The sequence below is a fragment of the Lacerta agilis genome, chromosome 8, assembly GCF_009819535.1.
Source record: "Lacerta agilis isolate rLacAgi1 chromosome 8, rLacAgi1.pri, whole genome shotgun sequence".
NCBI classification, from domain to species: domain Eukaryota; kingdom Metazoa; phylum Chordata; class Lepidosauria; order Squamata; family Lacertidae; genus Lacerta; species Lacerta agilis.
The window spans coordinates 60,819,755-60,832,146 of record NC_046319.1 but is presented as its reverse complement, the minus strand read 5'-3'; the positions used below and the strand labels follow the sequence as shown (position 1 = coordinate 60,832,146).

At 45.0% G+C, this 12,392-nt stretch overlaps 1 protein-coding gene across 3 annotated transcripts; it reads right to left on the bottom strand.

The window, feature by feature from the left end:
• Positions 1-2,562: 2,562 nt before the first annotated feature.
• On the bottom strand, positions 2,563-11,281 carry PDIK1L (PDLIM1 interacting kinase 1 like). Of its 3 annotated transcripts, XM_033157823.1 has the most exons (4): positions 9,925-10,001; positions 8,938-9,101; positions 6,636-6,937; positions 2,563-4,847 (listed from the first exon to the last, which is right to left on the bottom strand). In XM_033157823.1, exons 3-4 carry the CDS (start codon positions 6,918-6,920, stop codon positions 4,107-4,109), a joined length of 1,026 nt encoding a protein of 341 aa, XP_033013714.1. In that variant the 5' UTR covers positions 6,921-6,937; positions 8,938-9,101; positions 9,925-10,001; the 3' UTR covers positions 2,563-4,106. The 3 variants fall into 3 exon arrangements, with proteins under 3 accessions (XP_033013714.1, XP_033013712.1, XP_033013713.1); XM_033157821.1 differs by lacking the exons at positions 8,938-9,101; positions 9,925-10,001 and adding an exon at positions 11,012-11,281; XM_033157822.1 differs by lacking the exon at positions 8,938-9,101 and having other exon boundaries at positions 9,925-10,024.
• Positions 11,282-12,392: the final 1,111 nt, after the last annotated feature.

Genomic DNA, 12,392 nt, shown 5'->3' with positions numbered 1-12,392 from the left:
AGGTTGAATGTCACAGTGTCAGCTTCTGACGGACCAAGAAACCCCCATCTAAATCCAACTTCTCGTTTCATTATCCATTTCCTTCAAAAACAGTAACATTCAAATTATTTATTTATTTTTATTTTAAATTCATATTTTTTTTTTACACTCAGAGCAGGAAACATACAGAATGCCACTACAGTCGTACCTTGGAAGTCAAACAGCTTAGTTCCCGAACATTTTGGCTCCCAAACAACTCAAACCCGGAAGTGACTGTTCCGCTTTTTGAATGATTTCTGGAAGCTGAACGTCCAATGGGGCTTCCGATTGTCTGCAGGAACTTCCTGCAGCCAATCAGAAGCCGCACTTTGGCTTTTGAACGTTTTAGAAATCAAACAGACTTCCGGAACGGATTCCGTTCGACTTCCAAGGTGCGACTGTACACTAAAGCTTGGAAGAGGCATTTGAAATTGGGAAAACAGCACTGGGGGGGGGGGGTGGGTGGGTATGATAACGACCAGGTCTCTTTATTGTACCAGACACAGGTCATTTCTCGGACACCAATAAGAGACACTCCAGGTCAAAGCTTGAGGAGCACTGCGGAGCTCTCATCCACAGAGGTTGCATTTCTCTGGCTAAACCTGACTGGGCAACCAGAACAAACAATGCATATTAAGTAACATACCTGTTGGTGCTTGAACAGGGATAGCATTACCTGAAGAACAAGTATTTATAGGGTGGCTCATCAGTGTTCCCTATCAATAGCAATGTTTCTGCATGGAGATTTCAGTGAAGCATGTGCAGTAGTTGCACGTGGGTTACATCTCATGGAGCAGATCTGCTTCCCCTACTCTGCTGCCCTTATTGGCACCCAAAACCAGCCACTTGGAACAACTGTCACACCTTGCCTCTGTCAAGCTGCCTCTAGAAATAGTAATACTAGTACACAACAGGGTTTGCTCAAACGGAGCTCCTTGCACTCCACATACAACAAACTGAACATTTCAGGGGTTAGGAACTATTTTCAGGCTTCCAGGCAACCATCTGGGGGTGGGGAATTGCATGCCAGCAGTGGGAGGGACCAGAGGCAAAAACAAACAGAAAAAACAGATGTAAAGTTTATCTTTGTCCCAAGGGATAGTTTCTACCACATTCACACACTCTCCTATCTATCTTCACATTCCAGACAGACAAAAACACTCAGGGCATGAAGCAGGACCAATAAAAAAAGATCCAGGAGGACTGCCTTGGCCCCTGGGCCTGAGGTTCTCCCACCTTTGCTACATAACAAAGCCACCACTTTCACATCCCAAGACCACCATGTGTCCCAAGGCTAATTTTGTATCACAAGAAACTGGATAGTTCATGGAAATAAATTCGTATTTAGCACAAAAGAAGTATATCAAACACAATTAATTTCTTTCAATTCAGACTTTATTTCTTTTTAAAGTCACGAACTCAATAAATTACACAATCATTTCTCCTTCCTCCCTTTTTTAATATTTTTTTCACAAAATAGAGTTTACAATTTTTAAGGAAAAGCTTTGAAAGTTTGCTTTCTTTCTGAAGTGCTGATGAGCATCTCAACTTCGTTACGCTGGTGAATTGTTTTGTAGCTGCTACAATAGTTTTGATTTTGGAGATTTTACAAGAACCCAAAGCAAACACAAGCAACAACAACAAAAATCACACACACACAGATCTCAGGGACAATTTTTCAGCGGATAATTTATGAACAATCAAGTTAGCATTCAACGCCAAGGGGCTAAGCACCATGAAAGGAGGTGGCCTGGTGAGGCCTCCCCAACTCTTTTAAGAAGTAGCAGTGCATTTGGGCATTAACAGTTTTACTGTACGATAAATATAACTTGCTCTGTTACTAGTTACTGCACTGCGTCTATGAAGCACATGCAATAATGTATCCAGAATCTGGATTTGCTGAGGATTTGCAAGTGCCAATAAATTGTACACAGTAATCAGACTAGTTAGGACGTACATCACTGAGAGTTCCTGCTTTTCCAGTCCTCAAATAAAAGACTGTCAGACTCCTGCAAGTCGTGCTCTTTTGTTTGACACATTTTTAAAGGAAATTTGTTGATAGTTAAAATTGCAGGAGTGCTTTCCTTACCTGCAATATAATCTTGTCTCTAAAGGCACAGGTGGTGCTTTAAAGAGTTTTTTTCCGCCTCTGAACATTTACATTGTAACTGCACAGAAGAAATCTGGCTTGTGTATTACCTTTGCATTCAAAGAACGGACATTGATAGGATCCTCAGTTGACAAAAAAAAAACTATAGCATCACAATGGAAGCTGGGCAGACAGATGTATGCCAAGTGATACAAGTTTATATTCTCCTGAAGTTTGTCTCTGTGAAATCCAAGATCATTAGAACAAGATTTCCTCAGTTATTTTAGGCAAGATATAATCTGCTCCAGTGCCTTTCATGGGGCGGGGGGGAGGTCAATTCACACTCCAATTCCCAGATTGTAGCTGATGGCATCAAGACTATTTCAACTGAGACAATATAGTTATCTACCCCAATGAAATCAACACACACACTATGCCAATTTTCCCTGTGGAAGTTCTATTTACTCATGAAATCAAGAAGTATTTATTCCTGCCTGCTATCAAGTCCTGTATATTAATACAAAACAACATAGTGTGGAACTTTTGTTTACCCCGTGCATGGAGAGCCATGGGCAGAGTAGCCTGCATTCCCAAAAACCACAGGGGGAGAATCAGGTTGCTGAAAACTTCAGAGTAGCAGTCAAGAAAGGTAAGGGCTTTCTTGCAGAGTAAAGGCTTCAGTTGTAATGTGGTGCACACAGAGACAGTAGTGAGGGAGCACCAAGGTGGTGGTGGAGGGGTCTAGATTGGCCTTTGGTTGAGTCAATTCTCTACTCTGCTCTCTGTGCATGGATGGGGCTAGTTGGGTTGTTCCAAATGTTCTGCATCTACTACCCAAAAGTAATATAAAAAGTGCCTCTCACATGAGAGCAATAGAATAATCACTATTACTTTGTGCAGAGAACAATGCTCATCCCACCCATACGGGAAACATTTTCTAGCAAGAAAGAATCTGGATTCAGCTTTCAGAGTCCTTCTTACACAAAATAAGTGAACAATACAAATATCCCATCATCAAGACCACCACTAAGAAGTGACCAAAAGAACCTCTGCTAAGAAGGGAGGGAGTAGCTAGCTTGACTAGCCTCTAAAAGCCAGGGCAGAAACAAAATATGCAAACATTTTTCTCATTTGCAAAGTTTTCAGCAGAATTTGGGAGGTTTTTCCTCTTCCCCATGATTTACATTTGTAAAAAATAAAATAAAATAAAAAGTTGATAAAAAGAGACACAATGCATTAAAGGTAATGCTGGATGTCAAATGCAAAGGATGGGGGTGGCTAGAGACAGATTTAGCACAAGTCTTTCTTTACCTCAAAAAAAATGAACCTGAATGTTCAATGAACTAAGCAATGTGCCATCAGACTACCTTTTGCAGCCTTCCAAACTAAGAGGTTTGCCCAACAGTAGCTTAGTGCTTGAACCAGAGGTTCCCTTTGCATCACATTTGTTTTATAATATTTTGTGCCATCAACTTTTTTTTCTTAAAGAAAAAAGTGGACAATATCTATGATGTGGAATTTACGGATGATCTATAGTCACCCAATTCAATATGAGACAATATAAATAATGGGGATATTTTCGAAAGATGGGGAAGTCAAGTCACTCATACAGACATAAATATATACATGCTTACTCTACAAAGTTGAATAATTTGCATTACCAGCATGCAAACCTTGTCTTCAATGGGCATTCCAAATTCTGCAGTATGAAACTGGAATGTTTGAAATATTCCTAGAAAGCAATCACCTCCTAAAATGTCAAGTTTCCTGGCAATGTGGATAGCATTACAGCTGCAGCTTGGAAATATACACATATGGTTCTGAAACAAGAACAGCCACCTTGAGCTTGGTTTACAAAAATCAAGAGAAATGCAATAGGGGGGGGAATACTGAACCCTGACACCTTAAATTTTGGGTTAAGTCTGTTTTTTTGCTTCCACAGAGTGCTGCCCTATTGTTACAGACACAATCCTGACAAAAGTTCAAAGTACTACAGAGGTCACGTGTCCCAATTGCTGTCTTTAAAAGCAATTTTAACTAACCGGAGTTCCAACTCAAAAGCATCTGGGCGGTCCTGTGGATTAGCAGCAAGCATTTCCTTAATCAGCTGCTTCATACGAGCATTCATTGTCTTTTTCTTAACAGGAATGAGTAGCTCCATTTTTGGATTTTCCAACAATGCCTCTCCAACAGGTACAATCGCAGTCCCTTGTTTCACATAACTCCCCAACAGTTCTTTCTTGGTCTCTGTGTCTATGAAAGTGATCCTTTCCAACATCGCCCAGATTATAATCCCCAATGCAAAGATGTCTGCTTTGGCAGTATAGTGACCTTCCCAAACTTCAGGAGCCATGTAGAAGTCTGTGCCACAAGCTGTAGAAAGAAAACATTTATTCACGTTCACTGGCTCTTCAGGGTTCTGTCCTGAAGCTGAACAAACCTTACTCAGTCCAAAATCAGCTACTTTCAAAGTGGGTTCCAAGTCACTAGCATCCATCCTGGATTGAGAGATCAAGATGTTGTCAGGCTTGAGGTCACGGTGGATGATCTGGTTTTTGTGCAGAAAAGCCAGGGCACTGCTGAGCTGAAGCATAAAGCTAGTATTGGTCTTACGACTAGGCTTTCGAGACAGGAGATATTCATTCATATCACCTCCATCACAGAAATCCATCACAAACCAAAGGTAGTAGGCGCTTCTGGGATCAAACGCAATTTCACCTTTCAAGGAGGTCTCTACAAGCTGTAATAAGAAAACATTTAAGGAATCTGTTCAGCAAGTAAGAGTCAAGTTAAGAAAGCAGCTGATGAAAAGGAATGCTAGAAACACATTATCTTTTAATGCATGTATTATAAAGACCCCTTTTGTGCTCATCCTTCTTCCCAATTTTCCTCTTTAAACAGTATTTTCAAAAGACAATGCCACCATACATATATAGGAATCATCTCACCCATTCAACCAATATTTTCCATGGAAGCACAGACTTAATTCTAAACCATAGTTTAGTATAAACTCATGGTTTGAACTTCCAAACATGCAGACATATCATGGTTTGGAGCTGCTTGTCTGCTTTTATTTTCTATCTGCTCAGCATTCCTTTCTACAGTGCAGGGGACTCTAGAGGTCTCAGCTGGAACTACGGCTTGTAAATCCACTTCAAAGCATGGTTTCCATTTCTGGCTTGCTGGCTGATTAAAGCAATAGTGTGAACCAACAAACATGACAACAAACCACAGTTAAGTTTCCTTTGATATGGTTTGGTGCACTGTACTGTGTGAATGAAGATACAGTATTCCATTATGAGTACTATTATGAGCACTACTGACTCTGGATTAATGGAATATGTATTTAGTGGGACACCAATACACACTGTCCCCTCCATCTGCATGAATGAATGCCATCAGACTAACCTAAAAGAACAATAAAAATGCACAACTACAAAAAATTAGAGGCCTTTGCTTTTGTTCTCAAAGTTATTTTTTACTGCTTATTTTACTGCATGAAATGCAGATTGCTGAGAAGCTGTTTTCACAATCTGCTTGACACAAAGATGGAACTAGCTCGTTCTGCTGTCCTTTAAAGAAACTGTTTTTCCTTCTTTAGAATATCAGGTGGGAGGAAGGTAATAAGAATTAACATTAGAACAATGATTTAGCCTATAGAAAGACTTTAAAAAGATGATTAATTTATTCTTTGGCTGGCTTTTTATTTTTAATTTTGTTGTTATAGTGCTGTTAGACAACACAACCCTTTGGAAATAATGCAATATGCATTCAAGGGATGGAAAAATGTATTTCATTAGAGATGATTTGATCATAACATTGCCTAATACAGTGATGACTTTGTGAAGCAGTCACCGATACAAAATTATTAAAAGGGTTATTAATGCTTCTTTTCCCAGAATGATCCTAACAGTACTTATTGCTATAATACCACTAACATTCCTGCCATGCAAAAATAATGTTTTTCAATGTTGTGCTGGCACAGCTGTCATTTAAGACTGTTGGGAGACTGTTGGGAGACCTATTCTTTTGGACAGCGGGAGAGTTTTGAGCTGTGGGAGAGTTTTTAACAGCAGTTTCCTGTATCTCACTCCTCTTTCAAGCACAGCCAAAGTTTAGAAAAATCTGTTGTATTTACAATCTCATGTAGGTAAAGGTAAAGGACCCCTGGACGGTTAAGTCCAGTCAAACTAGACTATGGGGTGCAGAGGTCATCTCACTTCAGACCAAGGGAGCCAGCGTTTGTCCGCAGACAGCTTTCTGGTGCAACGGGGCACCACGATGAGTGAAATTCAATGACAGCTTTGCGTACAACTGTTTTGTGTGTTTTCCCTGAAGTTTCTGCTTCAGGAAACTGCTTTTATTACTGTTTCCAAAGTGTCTAACTGTAGTAAAAACAGAAAAGCAAACACTCTTCTAAAGAACACTGTAGCATGCACACTTCTGGCACCTGTGTCTTTGTTTCCCTTTCTGCTTCCCTTTACTTCTAACCCACTGTGTTTCTTCCACTACCTGCAACTTCATTTACCTGCAAATAAAGCGAAGAGCTGGAGCCATGGGACATCTTCTGCACCATGCCATCTTTTTGCAAAACGCATTCCTCCAAGTGAATAACATTTGGATGTTGGCTCTTGATGCTGCTAAGTGCCCAGAATTCACGCAGGGCAAGCTCTACATTCTCTGGAGCATGGCACCGAATCTTTTTCACCGCAACACGTGCAGAGGTTTTCCTCACTACTGCTTCATACACCACACCATAGCTGCCACGACCAACCTCCCGTATTAGATCGTACTTTGGCTGGCTACTCACCATCTTCAAGGTCAAGGTATCTATAAGAACAAAAAGCCAAGCACAACTAAGAAATTTCTGGTTGATCAATGTCCTATCACCGATTATGCCCCATCACTGCCATCCCAATGCTATAAATATACACTCTATGATGCCATGGTTTGGACAAGAGTAAATGGGTATGATCTTTGGGAAGGGGCATTTTAGTCTACACAGTAGGAGAAACAACTGTCAAAAGAATGTGGCAGGTACAAGATTGTTGATGAGGAGGTGCTTTATTAGATAATCTGTAGGTAATCCCTGGAAATCTATAAAACAAGAGTAGGAAACATTTTGCCCCAGTGGGCCAAACCTTTATCACCTCCAACTGTGAAGGTAAACTTTGACAGGTGGGAGGGGTGACTCACTTGTCAATCATCTGCAATGATGACATCATGACAAGCATCAGGTGCCTAGAAGGTGGGTGCTCCTGTCCACCTGTCAAAGTTGACCCATGGGGCAGGGGAGGTGGTTCTGTTTCACCAGCATGTTCTCCACAGGGAATATGTTAAAGCAGCACCCTGAAGGACTGAACTCTCTGCTCATCAGCTGATAGCAGAGAGTTCAATACTGTTCTCTGCAAGGATCTGCTTCCTCAGCACGTTCCCTGCGGGGATCGTGTTCAGCAGAACTGAGGACTGAACCTTGACCCCTTGCCTATGTCACCCAGTGGTGTCAGCTGATTGAAAAGTGAGTGTGGTTTGGGGGAAATGGCCTCATGGGCCAAACTGGACTCCCTGGAAGGCCAGGCTCCTAACCCCTGCTACAAAACACAGAATTCTGGGTCCACTGAACTACACATACCAATTTGGTTTTGCTCCAACTCTCTTAGCCCCCTATCAGCTAGACTTCTCCCTATCTCCATTCCCCAAGTGTCGCTTTGTTTATATATACTAGACATTGCTGTGTATCTAATGTGTATGCTTTCTTCAGATATGCCTATTTAGCTGGTAAAAGTATCAGCTTCCTTTGTCAGGAATAAATACTTTAGCAGCTTCTGGAAACTCCAGTACCAAATACTGAGTTTTAAAGATTACATGTTTCCAGGGGCATAGCAAGGGGGGGCGGGGGGCATGCCGCCTTTCCCCCCCTTCCAGCGGCTATTTTTCGGCGCAAGGGGCGGGCCAGCGAGGAGGGGGCATCACACTTGTCACTGCCATGACACCCCCTCCTCGCTGGCCCGCCTCTCGCACAGAAAAAACGCCGCTAGAAGGGGGAAAGGGGGAGGCAAAGCAGGTGCTTGAACGCGCCTGCTCTGCTTCCCTTTCCCCCCCTTTCCAAAGCTGTTTTTCGGCCCAAGGGGTGGGCCAGAGAGGAGGGGGCATCATGCCAGGGACAAGTGTGATGCCCCCTCCTCGCTAGTCTGCTCCTTGGGCCGAAAAAAAGCTGTGGAAAGGGGGAATTTCCCCCTTCCAGCGGCATCCACGTGCGCCGTGACGTCACAACTACCGCGTCGTGCCCCTCCCCCGGGGGGTGCCTCTGCGCCGCCGCCGCCACCCCCAGCAGCGCAGAGGCTTGCTACGCCCCTGCATGTTTCCTACGTTATGAAAATGAATACTCCCAAGGCAAGGATTTTCCAAAATCCTTTCATGAATCTCTAACACATCACTATGAAAAGCAGCATACTTTTACCATTCACTGAAAGGCAGCTCTTCCATATAATCTAAATTGACCATATCCCTGTTTTAACCAGTGAAGTAATTCAGCAGAACGAGGTCAGGGTTCCATTCCTTTGATTAGTTATGCAGAAGGAGAACTGCAAGCACTGTATCTTACATCACTCTTTCCCAGCCTGGTGTCCTCCAGATATTTTGTACTACAGATCACATCATCCCTTTTGACTACTAGCCATGGTTGCTGGGGCTGATGGGGAGTTGGATGTCTGAAGCATCAGACTGGGAAGGCCAGCTTACACCATCTCTGCATAACCATTAAAAGATACAGGCGCCCATATTTCACTTGCAGAAGTTGGAAGATATACAGAGATGACACTGCAGCTCACCTGCAGCAGTCTGATTCTATTCAACAGGTTAGCGTGCACAGGGCTAGATCCAGATTTAGCCACGACTCATTCAAGCCCCCATAAACCTATTCTACTTATGACAAAGTCTGGATCCAACCCATATAACTGCAGCCTCCTTTGCCATGTCAGTGTTTTCAGTCAACCTGTAAATGGCACAAAATACTTGTTTGCAAAATACAGGCATAATGATAAGAAAATGAGGACTACTTTGGGAGCAGATGGGTGCCCCTATATATATAAAATCACCTGGAGGAAAGCCTAGAAGGAAAGAAAGAAAGAAAGACAGCACCCGGCCTGGCCTGCTCCTGCACCTTTAACAGTCGCTTGCTCCAGAGAAACCAGCAGGCAAAGCTTTCCAGCAGAATTATCACCTGGCAATAGCCGCAAAAGCAGCAGCTGATTAGGAGACAAAAGCAGCCACCCCCGCCCGATGCAAAAAAGTTGGCGACAGACCTACGGAGCTGACAGCCGGTGGCCAACCAGGGATGCCACCGCCGCTAGACCTGCAGCACTGAGCAGGTGGCCGTGTTTACTTCCGTATCATAAAAAAGAAAGCTCACCTGCTGGTACCCCACCTCCCTTAAAGCGATAGAAGGCCAGGCTAGGACAGCTTGTTTCGGGCTCCCTCCCCTCCCAGCCCTTGGAAAGCCAACCCGGGTATTCGTCACGTAACGTGTGAACCGGCGCTCCGCACACGCGAACACTTCCGCAATTTCCCACGACCGCCTTCCCAAAACAACACGAAAGCGTGTGAAGGGAGCTACGAAGCCTCCCGGGCGTCGAGCTGCCTGCTCCGAGCGCCCAAGACCCGGGAGGCTAGCTCGGGGCTCCCTCGGGCCCAGGCCCCTGGGACGCCCGGGGCTCCTGGCTCGGCCTCTAGGGCCTGTCGCGGAGCGTCCTCGGAGCTCTGGGCGCCGCTCCCGTGCCAGGACTCGGCGCCGAGGCCCGAATGTGTCAAACATTTACCTCAGTGGCGCCGCAGCGTTCTCTTCTCCTGGCCGCCATTATTGGGCTCCCTTCCCCCCTCCTGCCGCCGCCGCCGCCGCCTTCGCTTCTCCCGGGTTCGCCGACACACCCCCTTATGGGCCAGCAAGCGCAGGCGCGCAGCCGCGCCAAGGACAGAACGCTGTCGCGCGCGCACAACCAGACAGACAAGACAGGCCGACACCAAACTCACCGCCCCCTCTTTTGATTGGCTGATGAAACGGAGAAAGGGGGCGGTCCGCCTCCTTTCCCTTCGCAACGCGGAGAGCGCGCGCGTGCGCGCCGCTTCTCATTGGCTGCTGAAGCCGCAGAGCCGGTGCTTCGAGTTTTGTCTCCCACCCTGCGCTGAGTTTGGGCAACCTCGGGTTGCTCGCGGAGCGAGAACGGCTCAAAGTCCGCTAGGGAGAGTTTGGGGGCGGGGGGTTGAGGGGGGAGGGACAGATTGCATGCACTGCGTGGAACGCTGCTGCAAGCAAGCAGCATTCGTTGCTACGGGTTTTGTTTATTTATTTAATGCAGTATTATTTCCCGTGCTTTATTTGCGAGACGTTTTATTACGGCTGCTTCTATTCATTGCTCCTGTCTGATGCATTTGGAAAACCCTTTTAATACTATGATGATGATGATGATGATGATTAATGCGGATTGCTCCTGACTTTGACTAGCACGCTTCGTATATTCGGGATCGCGATGCGCAGCTTCGAGGAGCGCGCCGATGGGCTTGCGCGGCGTGGGAACGGGCATGGAGCATGAGAGTTCCCTGCTAGAGGACGGGAAGCGGCGGGGAGACGCGCGCCGCTTGCCTTTGCGTGAGTGCAGCCGCCGCAAACCGCGTTAAAGCGCTTTCGAGGCGGCTCCTAAAGGCGATTGCGGAGAAGTGCACGGCGCCTGGTGAATAATGAAAGAGGTTGCGCAGAAATGCGGAGCCTATCTGCACGCACCGCCACCCTTTCCTCCCGCCACCGCCACCTCCCAAATTAGGTGCTGAGGCCTATTTGCAATGGTGCGCGATAAGCCACTTGTCACCGCTCTGCTCCCAGCTGCCTCCTGCTTGCTGCAAAATACCTACCGTAGCTGTCACCCAGAAGTCTTGCTGCTGGATTCCCCGCTGGATTTTTGTGCATTTCTCATATTTATTTTTCTTCTTTCAATTAGATTGCTAGCCAATGTTTTCTTTTTTTGTTGTTGCTGCTTAAAAAAAATTGGAATCTCTTATTTGTCTGCCTTTCTTAAAGAAAGGAAGGAGAGAGGAAAAGAGTAAGCTGTCCATATATAAATAGCTTTTGCAAAGTGAGGAAGCTTAGTGACACCTTTTGTTATCCCCCCTCTCCCCACCATGCCATGGGGACATGCTTCTGTGGCTGCTGCAGACACATGAAGGTTGCAATCTGATGGTAAGATCTTTCCCACCCCTCTCCTCCTGAGAATGGAGGGCTGTTGGTATCTTCCCTTAAAGGGACACCGTCTTCCCGTTTTTCTCTATTAAGGGAGAACGAAATCACTTTTATCTATATATATGGCATCTGGGGTGGGGGTGGTTGTCTGTGCTTCAGGAAGAGAGAAGATGAAGTGCAGCTTTGCAGAAGGACCTGCTGTGGATTAGAGGGGCTCACCTGTCAATTGCAGAAGGATCCGCACAGAGCAGTACCTCCAGTGAATTCCCACTGTAGAGCTGCTTTGGAGCAGCTCCACAACTCTTAACATCAAGTGTGCAGCAGCTGTGAAACAGGCCAATCTCATGCTAGGGATCGTTAGGAAAGGAAATGGAAATAAAACTGCCAACATCATAATGCCATTATACAAATCTATGGTGGGACTTCATTTGCAATACTGTGTACACTTATGGTCACCTCAAAAAAGAATTTGTAGAGCTGGAAAACACTCAGAAAAGGGCATCCCTTAGGCCCTTTTCAAAGAGGGCCAGATTTTTTTTTAGGATTTAAATTGTTGAGCTTTTACACTTTTACCCCAAAGTTGTTGAGCTTTTTAGGGTTTTACCCCAGGACATATACTGCCACAGAGGCTGAATTAAATCGACCAGCACTTCAAGAGAGGACAGAGGTCAGCACAAATTAGGTCAGAAATGGAGGTTTCTCTGCCTGTTTTCTCCCCATGCAAAACTCCATTAGTCTTCAGACAAGCTGAGTTTGCATCCCAACATTCCAGTATCGGATGAGTGCCACAAAATCCCCATCCTTGGTCTAAAAATGTGATGCAGCAGCATTGCTATAGCTAAGCAGGTCTGCTTGGTCCTTGGACCACTTGGGAACCACAGTAGAATATAAATGTGATGGATGCATCTAAAAAAAAAATCTCTATTAAAGCTTAGGGAGAAAAAGTATGAATTTTTGGCACTGTTTCTCAGCTCTCTTTATCCATACTATGGGGACCATACAGCTCTGCCGAAAAGGCTTATTAAAATAAAAACAAGGGAAGCATTTTGAACATCC